The sequence below is a fragment of the Arachis hypogaea genome, chromosome 11 (genome assembly GCF_003086295.3).
Source record: "Arachis hypogaea cultivar Tifrunner chromosome 11, arahy.Tifrunner.gnm2.J5K5, whole genome shotgun sequence".
Taxonomy (NCBI): domain Eukaryota; kingdom Viridiplantae; phylum Streptophyta; class Magnoliopsida; order Fabales; family Fabaceae; genus Arachis; species Arachis hypogaea.
The window spans coordinates 146,208,116-146,226,108 of NC_092046.1; the positions used below are offsets into that span (position 1 = coordinate 146,208,116).

A 17,993-nucleotide genomic window follows, 5' to 3' on the forward strand; every position below is an offset into this window, starting at 1 on the left:
AACTAAATCTTTTTATAAAGAAATAAATATATTTTTAATTATTTTTTTATTTAACTTTTATAATCTTTATCTTGATAAATTTTATTTCTCTTAAAATTTTATTAATTTTTATTAATTATTTATTTATTTTTATTTATTTTTTATTTTTGTAATTTTTACCCAATGAAAAAAAAAGACAAAAGATTGGAAAAGTAAAAAAATAAATAAATAAATAATAGAAATTACTATAATTTTATTTTGTTAATATAAAAATTATAAAAAGTAAATAAAAAATAATAAAAGATATATTTGTTTTTTATAAAAAAATTCAGTTCTTCTTTTTAAATATTATAAAGAGATTTAGTCCTTTTTAATAATTTTAATATTAAAGGTCTTTTTTAATAATTGAATCTTTCTAACGATCCTTTACAATAATTTTTCTTAACTTTTTTAATGTGAAATATAAAAATATTTGATTATTTTAGTGTTTTATATGGTTGTGATAGTAGCACAAAACATCATTGACGTTTTATAATAAAAAAATTAATTATAAAAAGCAAAACATCACTGACAATTTGTAACAACAAATATTATTTTATAAATGAAAGTAGCAATGTTTAACATATAGTTTGGTTTATTATAAAGAATTTCACACCTAATAATACAATATAAAAAAGAAAAAATTCAGTATAATTCATCAAGTCCGAAAAAATAAAAAAGTGGTATAATTCATAAATAAATGTTATGAAACAACATTTTTCAAATTTATTTATGATTAGACTATTTTTGACAAAGGTTATTTATCATTTTAAAATTTCTTTTTAGAATTTATTTTTGGTGGTTAACTCTATTTTGTTTAGTGTAAAGAATAAAAAATTGTTTTCAAAGTTATTTGATGTCATAAAAAAATGGTCAAATAGATTAGAGGTGTCACATTTTTTATGAACTGATTTCATGCCATAAATATGTTTGGAAATTAGGGTGATGTTACTTATAATATTTGATGGATTGAGTTGATATTACAAATTTTTCGAGAATTAAACTGACATTACATATATTTTTGAGAAACTAAATACTTTAGATTATAATTTATTAATCTATGGAATAAACATAATTTCATTTTTTGACATAGATTTACAAAGGGAGCGTAAATCTTAATTAACAATGTAGCTAAAAAAATAATTAAACTTTTAAAAAAATGCAAACCTATACTAGCCAGTGACGCCAGTGTTTGGTTCAGTTTTTTTTTTTAATTTATTTATCAAAGACAGAAGTTTACTCATTGAGAAGAAAATTAATAATCAAAGGTTTTTGGTTGACAGCCAGCTGAGCTGGTAGTTGGTGATTTGTGTTTTTATCTTTCATGAATGCCTTGCAATATCCATGTTTAAAATTTTAGGGTTCTGGGTCTTTAATGCTGCTTAGATGTATATTTCGTATAATATTATATTATATGAACTATTATTTTAAAGTTATATCAGTGTTGTTCACTTGTTTGATCCTAATTATACAATACCTTATAAAAACTTTTTGAAATGTTAAAATTGCATTAAGTTACTACCAAAACAAAAGATTACATGAAATCAATTAAAATACCCAAAAAAAAAAAAATTACATCACTCTCCGAAATTACCCATTCAAGTCCCCCAGTTACCCATTCTAAGTTGGCTATCTTAAGAATCAGCAATTGAAAAAAGGTAAATGTTCAAAAGGGTGAGCTCCCCTGTACTCCTGTTCTGCTAAGAGCAAAGAAAATAACAAATGAGAATAAGAATGTAGAAACAAGTCTCAACTTAGATAATTGACAAGCATTATAGATTAATATTTTAAATACTATGACAAGCATTATAGATTAAACAATACTATGACAAGCGCAGAAGTGTAAAGTGAAAATCATATCATCAGAGATGAAAACATCCTAGCCTAGAAATAGTAAAAGCATATAATTTTCCTCAAGCATATGGTTCACCTTGGATCAACAGAAACAACAGTTACTTTTAAGTCATCATTTACTAGAAAACACAAAATCTAACAGCAAATCAAGTTCCATTTATTTTGACAGATCATCGGAGATATGATCTCCACATATATCAACCAAGATACCTTTTTCTTTTTTCATTTCTATGATGGAATAAAAAAGCAAATGCTTCACATTTCTATGATGCCATAACAAGAGTACGAAGCCTTTAGTTATAAACACGAACAACATCAACCATCGCAAAAGCTGAATTCGAATAAGATTAAATATAACAGAAATAAATTAAAAATTACACCAATCCCAAATCAACTAAAAATTAGAGGATACCATAAAATTAAAGCATTAACCATACCTTATTACAGCACCTCATTGCTACTGTAGGAAGCACTCTCATCATATACCTATAATATCAGCAATATAATATTATTAGTACTAGCTAATAAGCAGCAAATAAAACTTTGTCATACCTCATTGGTAAAGATACTTACAAATGAGTCATCTTCAATGTTCATGTGGTCATCCGAGTCATTATCAAATGTGTCATTTCCAAGGCCTTCTGACTGTGAGATGCCACGACGAACACGACAAGTTGTTCGATTGTGGCCCTCCATGCCACAATGTCCACATCGATGTTTTCTTTTATTGGACTGTGAAGCCCCCCCTTTTGTCCTACATTTTCTTGGGTCCCTTGGCATGCTATGTCCGAGATCATTGGTTGCGAGCCCAGCTCCAGAAGCATCCACTTGCACACCATCTCTTACACTATCTGCATCATTGACCCCCCCTTTTTGTGCAGCATCTTCCTCCTTAAATTGTTTCAACAAATTCATAGCCATTTCCCGTGTAAAGATAAATCTCTCGTTATCTCGGCAAGCAAAGTTGGCTAGTTGCCTAAACCAATCCATCAAACAACCGTACTGACTTAGCATCAAAGAATCCCAATGAAGCCCAACCGCATTTTGCAAACCCACTTTGGCAGTCTTGGTCCACCGAGGCAAGACTAATGACCTTGGCAACTCCTCTATATCTTCATGCACCAAGACGCAAACTATGTGTTCACAAGGTATGCCAAATGATTCCATTCTCATACATGAACAATTGAATTCCATCTCAATGTCACAACAGAATACACGCCACATCTCATTTGGCGTTTGGTCCAAACCGACAGAGTAAATCACATAAGAGCCAGTTTGCCTCATATTTATTACCTTCATTGATGCAGCCCGTACAAGGATTGGTTGGAACATATGAAATATTGATAGGGTGTAAACATTCGCAGCACTCCTCTCTAACTGTTGAAAACAGGTTTGCATAATGGGTCTCCCATTCACAGAGGCGAGGTCAGCCTGGACCTCTTTCCACCTTATATGGTCGACACAACGATTAAAGTGTTGAATGAACTCAACCAGATTGTACCTTGAGTTGACATACTTTGCAATGATCGAGTTTAATCCCTCGCACCGAGAAGTAGTCCGAAAACCAGCAAAAAACTTCCCTCTTATATGTGCAGTTGCCCATGAATGTCTCTTTTTATACATATCTAGGACCCAATTCTTGTTTTCGACACCAAATCTCTCAACCATTTCAAACCACTTTTGACGAAATACATCAATTTCATAGTCGCCTAGCATACACTTTCTAAACATGGATGTAAACTGGGGCTTGCCAATGTTACTTGTTGCGTTGCGAATCAGATGCCATGCACATAATCTATGATGTGCATTAGGAAACTCTTTCTCAATGGCGAACTTCATTGATAGATCACCATCCGTGATCACCGAAACAGGTGCTTTCCCATTCATTGCTACCTTCAGTTGTTGTAGCAACCACCTGTATGTGTCTTTTTCCTCATCGCAAATTAAAGCAGCAGCAAAGATAATTGTTTGATTGTGATGATTGACACCAGAAAATACCACCAGTGGACACATATATTTATTCCTCTTATAGGTAGCATCAAACGCCAGCACATCGCCAAATAATGAGTAGTCGGCCCTGCTGAGACCATCGCACCAGAATAAATTGCGCAAAGTACCATCGGCATCCATGTGATGATTAAAATAGAGAGAAGGGTCATTTGTTGCTTGATCTTCTAAATACTTCAAAGCTGCATATGCATCACCGGGTAATTGGCGCCTCTGCTTTGCTATTTTATTGTACATGTCCCTTTGCGTGAAAGAGAGATACTCGTAGCCACCTGCCTGATTTGCTAATGCCCAATATATCTGCCCAACACTAATCCCACCCTTTTTCATGTTAACCATGTGGCCAATATCAGCCTCGGACATGAATCTATGCCCAGGGAGCAATCCAGTCAACCGAGGATCCAGAAGCGGATGATTGTGTTCATCAGAAAAATAAGAAATAAACCAACGACCGCTAGGTGCATCTACACGAATCTCCATCATTGCACTGCAGCCACACCTTGTCTCGGGTGTAGGTTTTCTCTTAAGGTTTCCGATGCCGTAATTATTTGGCGGTCTAAATCCTTCACGATGACATACAAAATTCTTCAACTTAAGTGCGCCCGCACGACTCTTCCTAGTCCTGTTCTTCCGAGCACTAAAGCCTCTTGTCCTTGCATATCTATTGTAGAACTCAAATGCAATGTCGACATCAGAAAAGTGAAAATGACATACATCTTCATCCCTGATGTTCCAAAATTCAATCATACCAATGTCTTCGAGTGAGTCAATGTTATACCCTTCATCGAAGCCGTGATAATCGAACATTGGTTCCACATTTGTGTCGTCCTCATCCATATAATCCACATCAACTTCCTCATGTTTTCCTTCCTCCTGCTCATACTGATCATATGATGTATGCTCGCTATTAACCCCTTCATGAGAAAATTCCTGACCCATAACTTCCTAAACACCAATACACAATTCAAAATGAAACTTAAGTTTGTAAATAAATTGCCAAACACCGAGTACCAGCCATCACAAATCACAATCTTTTAAAATTGAAATCAATCCAATAGTGTCAATCTTAGGAATCATGGAATTGGACACGAGTTTCATTTATTGTATTAAGGGAAAATGAAGAAGCGTGAATCCAAAATCTAATGGTGAAACTATAAGAAAAAAAACAGAAAGACAAGAACAATTGGCAATGCCAGCTATGCATGCGGTGGGTGCAAAGGACAACAAAATATTAAAGAGTATATATCCTCTATCTATAATCTATCTATATTTCTGATCCCATGTCACAAAATCCCCGCCGCTCGTGGCCACTGAAGAACACATTGTTTTCCCTTTGAGAACCCCACAAAGTTTGCTTGGCTGCCACCTCAATCCATAGAAATAGATTGTTCGCAAGATTAGATATGCATATGCCATTCCTGCTGAAATAATGACTTGGAACAACATGACAACTAACTTGGACAAACCATGTTCAGTGGCACCATTAAATACAACAACAGTACAATCCTTATAATAATTAATAACTATTCATTATTTCAGTCCTTTCATTCAAACTGTAAAATCTGCATATGTTTTAAGTTTTCAAACTTGTATCATGTCATTAAGATAGAAGGCCAGAGGACCATTTTGTGACACATGATTTTCTCTATAAGCATACGTATGGATTTAGATAGCTTGTTTGTAACTATACATTTTAAGAATACTGGGCCAAGTTGAATGAATAATATAAAACAATGGTGAGGTCAATTTTACATTAATCTACATATATGCTTACAAATTACAAGAACATAAGAAAAACACCTACTTGTAACATAGGATGGTATTGAAGTCACAAGATATGGAAGCTGTGATATGTTTAAGAACTAATAACCAGAGCAGAAATGAACTAGATATGTCACATATATGGTATACAATAAATCAAGTGCTACTTCATCCTAACCTTTTGATGTTATCAAATAGTGATATGCTAGAGTGAAGACTCAAAGAATCCAGATGAAGTATGATTGGCCCTGATTCATCACCTTTATCCGGGATACAAATAATGATCAAGCTCTAATTAAGACTGAATACATGAAACACTACAAGAAAAAAAAATCCAGAAATGAGAGAATAGACAAGAGAGATTAAAATATAACAATAAAAATGACCCTGCTGCCAATATAAAATTGAGCATGAAGTGCATTCATAGGAGCACAGAAAACATAACTATAAAAATTTACAGTTAAATAACCCATTCTTCATTTGTTTTTTCTTACCAGTTTTTCTTCTCCCACTATTTCTTCTAATATGGAAAACTCATAAGGCAGAAGAGACTTAAAATATATCAAAGAAAAAAAATTTTTTGAAAATGGAATTAAGAGTCTGACAATTTTAAATAGCCATATATTAACAGATGAAAAATCAGTACAAATTTTGAAAAATAATATTCATCATTTAGAAGGTATTAAAGGATAAAACATGCACGCACGCACACACACACTCACATCTTACACTAAAGTCTAAGCTGGGATAAAAGTAATAATATCAAAATTTAAAACACTCATGGAAGAGAAAGCTGTCGAAACTATTCCATTTGATTGACCAACAGATTCAATGTGGTTAGAATATGGGGGAATTTAGGACAACTTTCACAAACCAAAGAAATTTCAATTATAAGATAGCATTAACAGCTTTCACTAACCAATTACTAGAACGCGTGAACCAGAAAAAAGGGATAATAAACAAAAATTCAGTATCAGCATAGGAACTGAACAGGAAAGACATCAACATCTTGTCAAATGAGGAATGACTAGCATTTTTTTTTAGGATAAGACATGAAAACAATGACATGCAGCCAAATAGGGTAATATAGTAACAAAAGCAATTTAAAATTTACCAATTGCCCCAATTTTGTGCTCCCGACAGATATCTATCAGATTTTTCATGGAATCACGCACACACACTCACATCTTACACTAAAGTCTAAGCTGGGATAAAAGTAATAATATCAAAATTTAAAATACTCATGGAAGAGAAAGCTGTCGAAACTATTCCATTTGATTGACCAACAGATTCAATGTGGTTAGAATATGGGGGAATTTAGGACAACTTTCACAAACCAAAGAAATTTCAATTATAAGATAGCATTAACAGCTTTCACTAACCAATTACTAGAACGCGTGAACCAGAAAAAAGGGATAATAAACAAAAATTCAGTATCAGCATAGGAACTGAACAGGAAAGACATCAACATCTTGTCAAATGAGGAATGACTAGCATTTTTTTAGGATAAGACATGAAAACAATGACATGCAGCCCAATAGGGTAATATAGTAACAAAAGCAATTTAAAATTTACCAATTGCCCCAATTTTGTGCTTCCGACAGATATCTATCAGATCTTTCGTGGAATTGAGTATTGACAACCTCAGATATCTGTCACCCATTACAGGAGGCAAATGATGAGAAAGCTTGATTAGATGATAATAATAATAATAAACTTATAAAAGGAATCTGATTGTTCAAAAGTTACAAACACTCTTGACTCACCATATGAGAAGCAAGATTTTTTTAGATTTGGTTGAAGGCCTGTGCATTTTGCTCCATGAGTGTACCTATTAGACCTCCAATTGCTGCAAAAAAACACACTGCAAAGTTCAGAGGAGGTTCTTTATGCTTGAACACTAAAGCAAGGAAATGCAGATACACAATATTTTTAGAGGTAAATAAAATGAAAAATGATATGGAAACTGACCTTTGTAAGGCATTCCTGGCACTGATGAGGCAACATCGGATGGAGCAGCAGCAAGGCGAGAAGAAGGGCCTGAAACTTTTTCCTGCAAAAGAAACAAAAAAGAGAGAAACTTGAGTTTCCACTGCTACAAAATAAAATTTATGAAAGTATATTCTGTTTACTTCCTTTTTTGTCACACTATTTCTTGGTAATTCTATTACTCAACATCTGAAGTTTTCCCTTATTTAACATTCATAAAAATAAGTGAAGAGAAATCACCGTGATAGCTTTTTCCTGCAAAATAATAACAACAATAGCAATGCATGATGCTTGATCTGTTTGAAAAAGAGGAAGAAGGTTCTTGCTTTGCAAAGGGACCTACATCAACAGGTATATTCTGCTTTATCCTAAAGTAGTGTTGTATTTACTCTATCCGTTTCAAAATATCTGTCACCTTGAAAACTCAGTACACTCACAATTCAATGTATCTAGATATATTTAGTATGGATGTACCAAGAGTACTATATATGCTTGTTTGTTCATCTAGAAGGCTACTGTAACTATGCTTATGTTGTGCTTCATAGCAAATGTTTACATGGCCAATCTCAACTCATCAATTGCAGATTTCAGAAAGAAAGAAACTAATTTCTTCCATAGACAGTGACAATATTAGTAAACCAGAAGGGGGCAGTATTTCTTATGAACATGGCACCAATGGCAGAAGCCATTCTTTTGAGAACCAAAATGGTAACATTCTAGGCATTTATGGAGGCTTTGATGAATCTAACCTAAGGATTCAAAATTCATCATCTTGACTATTCTAAAAGAATCAAACCGAACTGAGAAGAAGGCAGAGGAAAAAGTATACCTTGCTGGGTTTGTCGTCCTCAACAAGAAGTGGGGTTGAGGAAAGTTGTCCTATTTCAGTGTCATCAGGGAGCGGCGGCGGACGATGCGTGTTGTGGCGGCGAGGGTAGGCGAACCAGAGAGAAGAAGATGATAAAATGGCGTCACGCTAGCAGACCTCTCTTGGCGGCGGACGCAGGGAGTGGCGGCGGACGCAGGGAGCGGCGGAGGACGATGCGTGTTGTGGCGGCGAGGGTAGGCGAACCAGAGAGAAGAAGATCAGAAAATGGCGTTACCCTAGCAGATCTCTCTTGGCGGCGGACGCAGGGAGGGGCGGCGGACGATGCGTGTTGTGGCAGCGAGGGTAGGCGAACCAGAGAGAAGAGAGAAGAAGATGAGAAAATGGCGTTACCCTAGCAGACCTCTCTTCTTCGTTGAATGTGAAACTGAATCTGAAACTAAGAGATAAAGGGAAAAAGTGTAAATAACAAAAGTTAAGGGATCAAAATTTAATTAATAAATTTTTTAAAAAAAAAAAAACGGGGTACATTTTGTAATTATTTTACTGTAGGTTAATCATACTCCCACACAAAAGTGGGAGCAAGGAATCCTTGGCCTGAAAAATATCTGATGACACATTTTGACTTGTCAAATTATTAATATAAAATATAAATTATAAATTATATATAAAGTGGGAAGGATAGAGAGAAATAGAAAAAAGAGAGAGAGGTAGATAAAAGAATGTAAAAGGATATTTATTAATTTTGGAAGAAAATATTTTTCTAAATTTTAATAAGATAGTATCACGTGACATATTTTGGTTATTAAATTAGTTAGTAATATATATAAATATAAATGTAATATAGCTATATTTTAGTTTTAATATTTTAATTTTTAATTTTGATTTAATTCGAATGCAATTAGAGAATAATAGAATATCATATTATATATTTTGATTGTCAAATTTATAGTTAATCATTGACAATAATCTATAAGAGAGATAGAGTAAATGAAGGAATGAGAGAGATAAAAAAAAGAAAAAAAAAGAAAAGAGGAGAACTTTTTAATTTTAAAAGGAAAGCTTTGATTTTAATTGTGATGAGAAAATGATATGTAGCACATTTTAGTTATAAAATTAATAATATATAATAGATATAATAAATTTATGAATACTATTATGAGTTAAAAATAAAATTATGAGTTAAAAATAAAATTAAAAAATGGTTGATATTAGTTGATAAATAATTAATTTTATGATTAGTATCATAAGCAAAAATATTCATTATTTTTAATCAAAATTTTCATATTCAAATTTTATTTTAAAAATATTTTAAAATTTTGATTTGGATCAATTATCTCTTTTATTTAGACGAGAACAAGGTAATAATAAAAAAAATGTATTCATCATATTCGGTGATAAATATTCCTATCATTGATAATTTTTGTTTTCCTTCAATAAATTGACACCATATGGCTATTCATTCAAATATTCTTTCATCCAATGGCAATTGTATTCAAATATTTAGTGTGTGTTTAGATTACGGTTTACAAACGTTTAGTTTGAATAAAATTGATTTTATAAATTTGATTTTGAAATAAATTTGTGTTAAGGTAATTTATGTTTGGTAATTTTTATATCAAAATTGATTATAGTAAAATAAATGTTATTTGGATTACACTACTCAAAATTATTTTTAAATAAAAAAATATTAAAATAGACATCAACTTAAATAATTTTTATATATTATCTTATTATTTTAATTTAGACATTTGAATAGATCTTATTAATTAATTTTATAATAAAATTAATATTTATACACTAAAATAAAAATAATATATAAAAATTGATAAAATATATTTTAATTAAAACTAACAAAATATAAATTTTAGAGAGTACTACGAATAATAAAAAAATTAAATATTTACCTTAGTAGTAATTGAAATAAATCAAAAAAAATTTATGATATTTTTTATATAGTATATTTTTAATACTTTTAGTACTATTTTTTTGTATGCTATAATTTATTATTATTATTATTATTATTATTATTTATAATTAATTTTTATTTAATTTACTTTACCTAATAGGATCAATAAATTATATTATAAAAAATAATAAAAATAATACAAAAAATTATAATGATAAAAATGTATAATATCAAATAAATAATTAATAAAAAGTATAAATAATAAAAAAAGAGTTCATATAAATAAAAATAATAAGACTTCCATAAATAATACAATAATATGCATAAAGAATAAAGTTGGTAACAGATAAATAAAGATTGAGTATTGATGGCTAAAAATCTAAAAGTCTCTTGATGAAACGGAAAAACTAAAAAATCAGTGCTCTTCTATCACTTATACGTTCATGAATAAAAAATTTGTTAAACCAAAAATAGAAATTTTCAATAAAATTAAACGTACTTCTTTTCTTTTCTTTCAACGCGTGTGCTAAACACACCCTTAAAAATAGATGATATTTTACACCACAATACATATATTTACTACTCTTCTAAGTTCTAGCTAATTGTGTACTTATGAATTCTGGTGGTGTCGATTGAATCAATATAGAAGGATACATTAGGAAAAGATATAAGATATTTTTTATTTTTAAATTTGTTAAAAATTTTAAAATTATTTTTAAATTTTATTTTATTTTAATTTTATTTTAAAATTTTTTTATTTATATCAAATATATATTAACAGTTAATTTTTTATAAAATTTAAGACTAATTTAATAATAATTTTAAAAAATAATTTTTAATATAAATAAAAATTTTAATTTTAAAAAATTTAATTGTCAATAATATATTTAATACAAATAAAAAATTTTAAAATAAAATTTAAAAAATATTTTTAAAATTGTTAACCAATTTTAAGAATAAAAAATATTTTTTAGCTATAGAAAATAAACTAAAGCTTTGAATTTGTGTAATTGTGTTTGGAAAAAAGAAGTATTATTGGGAAAACAAAAAGGGAAAAAGTGAAGAAGGATGAGAAGTGAGAAGGGAGTGAAAACCAAAGGAAGAGTGACAGGAGGGTGTGGCAGTGAGCAGTGGGAGTGGGCACAAGGCCCACAAGAGGCGTTGGCGTTCCTCAACTTGGGCTGGCCACTACCCAACCCGAAAGCGACCTCAGCACCCATGGGTGACACGTGTCAGCCTCACCATTCATGGACCACTAACATAGTACCGTTCCCTTCCAAGATTTAGGAGTGCGGGCCTAACGTCCCCCCAAGCCCTCCTTGTGGGCCCCACACGCCATTCTTAACTTCAAACACTACAGAGGAGAGAACCAGTTCCCAAATCCCAACTCCACCTCTCTTCAATTCTGCGAAATTCTCATAATATATTACTTAATATTCAATTCCAAATATCAAATATGATGCAAAATTTGTTTCTTTTTGTTTGTCTTGGTGATTAAAATACTAATGTTGTTTTGGCATCCCTTTTGATGAAGCTGTATCTTTCAATGAATGGAGTAAGGAGGTGGTACAGGAAAAAAGTGCACTGCCGGCAGCTGAAGTGGACACAGAACAGAATTCATGCGCCATTGTTTTGTGGTCCCAAATAGATATTTGATGAAAATGAATGATGCAGTTGCAGTTTAGATTGGGATTGGAGATTTGGATCTTATTCTTGACCGGTTCGTAATTTGGGCCCAACTTTCCAGATTTACCAAGCCCATTATACGTATTTTTGGTTAAACATGTGCATCAAAACAATACAATGGTAACCAATTTGGGTTAGTTGAGCGGTCAACTCACTCGTCCGCTTAAATAAGTATTATTGTGCATGCAAATCAACTTGGGTTAGTTGAGTGGTCAGCTCACTCGACCACTTAAACAAGTGTTGGAGGTTCGAATCCTGCCTTGTGCATGTAGCAATCAATTGGCCAGCGGCAGATCCTTAAATGGAGCTCCGATCCGCGACGGATTAATTCTTGATTTGTCGGACTGAAAAATACCGTAGGCAACCAAAACGGATTAGTCCTTGACTTGTCGGACTGAAAAATACCGTAGGCAACCAAAAACGAATCGGTCTTTGAAAAACAACTGTTCCATATAGTTGCTTTATTTTTTTTAATTGTTCAAGATAAATTAACAAATGCTAATCATTTAAAAGAAAACATTTTTTTAAAAATTAACTTACTTTTAAAAAATATAAAATATCTTAAACTATAGATTTTAGGGTTCTAAACTTTTTTAACCCTAAATATCTAAAGTCTAATTTCTAAATATAAATAATTAATATAAAATAAAATAAAATAAAATAAAATAAATATTATAATTTATTTAATTAACAAAAAGTGTAACACTTTTTATTAGCTTTTAAGAATGATGTGGATGAATCCACACCTGTTTAAAGGTTTGACTATGCTATATGTACATTAAAATTAACGACCAAATCAATCATTAGTATAAAATACATATTAAAAATAAGCTATAAAATATATGTATTTATATATAAATACATTATAGTTAATTTTGATAGCTGATTTTAGTGAAAAAATAGTATTTTTGTTAAAGGTTTCAAGAGTTCCAACCATAATCTATAAGGGAAAAAAAGACAAAAGAAATAGCATAGCAGGCCCGGGAGGTTTTAATTAATTAGCCACTTCAAGAAATATAGCCAACACTAATATAGTAGTAAGTATTGAATTATTTTCCAGTAAATAATTATTTATTTATTTTTTGTTTTACCTCTTACTTTTCTAATGCAACAAATCCGTGACCTTTGGGGCTTGTTTTTTTTCCTTCTTGATTTAATACGAGCAACAAGATTTTGAAACCTTTTATGTACATTGTCTCTGTCACAGAGAGAGAGACAGAGAGAGAGAGAGAGATCGAGAGAGAAAGAGCAATGAAAGCTTTTACCTTCTCTTGGTGAATGTCAATGTCATGCATCATGCTTTAATTGCTTTGAGCAAAGCCAAGCAGATCACAAGGGTAACCACATGCTTTAACTCGTTCAACTCTTGTCAGCATAGATTTTGTGGTATACATTATATTCTCTCTATTATGCATCTAAGCAGAAACAATTATAAGCTTTTAATTAGAACACAGTTAATATGTACTCTAAAACATTTAAAATTATTTATATTTTAAATATTTTCTAAGTACATATTAAATATGACCTAATTACGAGCATATAAGTAAGGTTTGGGAGAGCCAATGAGTTATAACTCAAATGGCATAGTTTTCTCATACTCAATTAAGAGGTTGCGAGTTCGAGTCTCCTATCTTTGATAAAAATAAAAAAAAAAGTAAGGTTTGGGAGAATTGTGTATGTGTGTATGCATGATGTATTTAGATACATCGCAATGTTTAATTGCTTTTATAGAGAGTTGGGGTTAGGGGGAGAGATCCTGAAGTAATCAAGAGAATAAAAATGCAAAATAGTAGTGTCATAATTTCCACTGAGAAACCCAAAGAAAAATCTCTCGTCTATGAAGTAATAACGTTTTTTCCCAGGTAGCTCTTGTAGGTTCATAAATAGGAAGTATTAATTTGTTGTCTTTTTCCTATATAAATATATTATATTCAACTTCACTTTTCTATTGGCTTGTTCATACTGTAGTTCACACTCTGTTTCAATTTAATTTTGGCTTATCGATGCAGATATATTTGCACATAGAGTCATAGACCGCTACAAACTACAAAGCAAGGGCTTCTAAAATTATGCTAAATTTCTAGAAGGGCTACAAGCTAGATTCCTACAAATTGAGAATCTTCCTCAAAAACTACAAGTTATTATTACTACTAATTATAGAGCTTGATTAATATATTTATGAATACATACATGCATATATGTTTTTTTTTTTTAATTGATTGAGGAAATAATCAAATTAGTTCTTAAGGTAGCGTTTGGTGGAGAGACAGAGACAGAAAGACTGAGACTGAGGGACAAAGACTAAGAGACAGAGATTGAAATAAATCTCAGTATTCTGTTTGATGCAAAATGGGAGACAGAAATTGAAACAAGAATGAAACTCTAATTTAATTTGCACAAAGAGTAAAATTGAAATTAATTAATTAAAGTGAGGATATTTTAGGTATAAAATGTTATTAAAGTTTCAGTCTCCATCTCTAAAAATTTTAGTCTCCTGTGTTCTCACTTTTTGGAGGTACTAAAAATACTGAAATTTTGGAGACAGAGACAGAAATTTTAGTACCAGTCTCTGAACCAACAAACATGATACTGAGTCTCAGTCTTTCAGTCTCTCAGTCTTTGTCTCAGTACCTCAAAATAAACGCTACCTAAAAGATCACGTGATCTCTATTTTAATATTTAAAATATTTTTTTAATCAAATTCGTTCCTAAACCATTTTAATTAATCACGTTAGTTTTTCTGTCACTTCCCTCACTAACATTGTTAACAAAAACTGACCTCGCACATTATCACATAAAAAGACATCATTTTTAGGGTGAGGATTTGAGATTTAAACCACGTGGTTTAAAGAAATGAAACAATGCTTGATTCAATTGCACACATATTACAAACTCACTGCACTTCACTCTAAGCCAAACTACAATTTTTGTTTCTCTCTGATGAGTTTGAAAACTCTAAACTAATTTTTATGATGACTAAATATTATCAATATAATTATTTATAAAATTATTAAATTGATTTTAATTCATACTTATTTAATTAAGGGGTAAGTATGGTTTTGGTCCCTAAAGTTTAACGCCAGAATCGAAACCGTCCCTTATCTAATTTTCGTATTAAAATCGTCCTTTTTATTTTTTTTGGACAAAAATACCCTCACCACTACCAACACAATTACATGCTCCACCACCACCACCACCACCAACACCAACACCACCGCCACAGCCTCCACCAACAGTACCACCAACACCACCATCAGCACCAGCACCAGCACCAACACCACCACCAACGCCGCCGCCGTCCCCCTCTCCCTCCCCCAACCTCCACCCCCACCCCTGCGTCCCCTCCCCCCTCCCCGTTCCCTTCCCCCCACCCCGCGTCCCCTCCCCCTCCTCGTCTTCCCTTCCCCCACCCCCACCTCCACCCCACCTCCATACAGAGAAGCAGAAACAGAAAATCAATAAATTCAAGCACAAATTTAACACAAGTAGAAACAGAAAGCAACAAATCAACAAATCAACACAGCCAAATCAACAAATTCAACAGAGAAGCACAAAGCCAAATCAGAAATTCAAAGCACAAAGAAGCAGATGCAAAAGGCCAAGCAGAATCACCGACAAACTCATCATTAGAACCCATAACCGCAAGAAGCTGAAGCGGCGAGGCGGCGAGGAGCAGCGGCGACGGTGGCGTTGGCTTCCCTCAGCGGCTAGGCGGCAAAAAGCAGCAACGCGAGTCCTTCTCCCTCTTCGCGTCTCTCTCTGTCCGATCTCCCTCCTCTGGCATGGGTGACTGGCGCGACGGTGAGGGTTAGGCGAAGAGATGAGGGCTGGGCGGTGAGACGGTGAGGGGCTGGGCGTGGCGGTGAGGCGTTGTGCGCGGCGGTGAGGCGTTGTGCGCGGCGGTGAGGGGCTGGCTTCCCCTTTCCCCTTTCCCTCCCCTCCCCTCCCCTCCCCTCCCCCTTACCCTTTTCCTCCCCCCCTCCTCGACGCGTTTCCCCTCCTCCCAACATGTTTTTTTTATTTTTTTTAAATTTTATAACTTTTTTATTAAAATAGGGGTAGTTTAGGAATAATATAAAAAATTTTATTAAAAAGGACGATTTTAATACAAAAAAAACGTTAAGGACGATTTTAATACGAATATTAGATGAAGGACGGTTTCGATTCTGGCGTTAAACTTTAGGGACCAAAACTATACTTACCCCTTTAATTAATAATTTTGTGATACAGATTTTATATTGGGCCGAAAATAAAAGAAAAAATGTTGCAAGCCCAAGTCTGAAATTTTTATCTAGCATTGGTTCAAAAATAGTCAATGAAGTATGGCTGAATTATTATTCTTGTTATTGGGCCAGAATTGATCTTAATTAGCCCAAAGCAACCTTGATGGAAAGATCCATTAACTTGGTCCAAAATTGATAAAAAGAGAGAAGATCTATGCATGCTTCCACGGAAATCAAACTTATCTTTGGATGGATTTCAAATTTTGTTTTATTTCACTTAATGCAGACATTGGAAAATAGAAAGAGAAAGTGAAGAAATGATGTGATAGCCTTAAGTGCTCTACACGCTTCTAGGATTGGGTTTCGAAACAAATTAATTCATTTCACTCTCTTTCCTAGCTTCACTAAAAGTAAATTATTTTTTAATTAATTTGTCAATATCACTTAAGTACTTTTCTTTTCTTCTCTCTCTTTTTCTTTCTTCTCTTTCGGTCATTACACAGCAAATCATAGAAGCCAAAGCTAGCCACCGAAGAGAATGAGATGCACGCTACAAGACCATCACAATGATGGCAAGAAAAAAGCAAACTAAAAGTATGCTGTGGCTAAGATTCTCATTCACTTGTGGTAAGATTTGGTGAAGAGATCTTGGCTTTTCCATACCAAAAATGGTTGAAGAAGATCTCAGTCAGAGAAAGAAGATCCTTGGAGGGATGGCTTGTCTCTGATTCTGCTCAACCACCACAGGAGGTAGCTACAGTGGCTACGTGATGGATGAGGCAGAGATTGGAGCAGATGAAGCTATCATCATCATGAAGCATCAAGGGACAGGGGTTCATCTTGGAGAGCAAGGCAAGGATGGAGGGCTCAGATTGATGAAGATTGGTGACCAAAGAAGGTCTAGAGGTAATTGCATGTTGGGTTTTGCATGGGTTATCTCTTCTCTCATTCTGGCCGAACTGGTTCTATTTGGAGAAGAAGAAGATTAGCGTGGTTTGTTTGGAATCAACTTTGGAGGATTCTCCCTATAAGTAAGGGTGAACAGTCAGGGTTTGATTCAAGGAGAAGGAGTGAGAGTGCAAGGCACAAAGTTCACATAGCTACCTAAGCTAACATAAGTTCTTCTCCTTCAATATTCTTCATTTTGTAATTTTTCTGTTTAATTTTGTCTGTCTTGAGTCTCATGGAAAAAGGCAAACAGTGAGGTTTGTATGAAAAAGCCATAGAGCGGAAAAAGGCAGAGAGTGTAAAATTAAAAGAAAAAGCCATAGATGTCCTTAGAGGTCCTTTGTACATCTGTGTTGTGTTTCATGATTCTGTGGGAATCCCCTTGCAAGTTGGGTTAGCACTTAGCAGTTGGAAAGCTTGGCAGTGACCAAGTCAAGTTCAGGATTGGGTTTAGATTCTGGACTTGTCTCGGATAGGAAGGGTAGTTCCTAGGGAGAATTGGTGTTTGTAATCAAGAATGATTATAGTAAAATTCCATCACTGTTGTGATGGAGACTGGATATAGGCTGCCTTGCACTTAGCAGCTGAACCAGGATATATCTTGGTGTAATTCTCTCTCTCTTCTACTCCACTTCTATTTCTGCTGCCCAGGAGATAAAACTGAAAATATCTCGTGCTGATCGACGAGACAAAAAGAAAAGTCTCGTGGCTGGGTATGAGACAAAAGAAAAAGTCTCGTGGCTGTGTACGAGACAAAAAAGTAAAAAGTCTC

The 17,993-nt window shown here is 33.2% G+C and overlaps 1 protein-coding gene across 6 annotated transcripts; it reads right to left on the bottom strand.

Annotated features, from left to right (window-relative positions):
- Nucleotides 1-1,411: 1,411 nt before the first annotated feature.
- LOC112723376 (protein FAR1-RELATED SEQUENCE 5) lies at nt 1,412-8,925 on the bottom strand. 6 transcript variants are annotated; one of them, XM_025774719.2, is made up of 8 exons: nt 8,459-8,925; nt 7,612-7,693; nt 7,407-7,489; nt 7,216-7,292; nt 5,819-5,957; nt 2,446-4,824; nt 2,310-2,358; nt 1,412-1,715 (listed from the first exon to the last, which is right to left on the bottom strand). In XM_025774719.2, the coding sequence occupies exons 6-7, from the start codon at nt 4,816-4,818 to the stop codon at nt 2,314-2,316; spliced, it is 2,418 nt and encodes an 805-aa protein (XP_025630504.1). In that variant the 5' UTR covers nt 4,819-4,824; nt 5,819-5,957; nt 7,216-7,292; nt 7,407-7,489; nt 7,612-7,693; nt 8,459-8,925; the 3' UTR covers nt 1,412-1,715; nt 2,310-2,313. The 6 variants fall into 6 exon arrangements, 2 of the variants coding, with proteins under 2 accessions (XP_025630504.1, XP_025630505.1); XM_025774720.2 differs by lacking the exon at nt 1,412-1,715 and adding an exon at nt 2,162-2,203; XR_011868064.1 differs by lacking the exons at nt 1,412-1,715; nt 2,310-2,358; nt 2,446-4,824 and adding an exon at nt 4,888-5,238.
- Nucleotides 8,926-17,993: the final 9,068 nt, after the last annotated feature.

Excerpts from the sequence above, each read along its gene's own strand:
- LOC112723376 (XM_025774719.2), bottom strand. The coding sequence starts at position 4,818 with ATGGGTCAGGAATTTTCTCATGAAGGGGTTAATAGCGAGCATACATCA. Across the intron at positions 2,359-2,445 it reads ACATTGAAGATGACTCATTT|GTATATGATGAGAGTGCTTC; the intron begins GTAAGTATCTTT and ends CTGATATTATAG.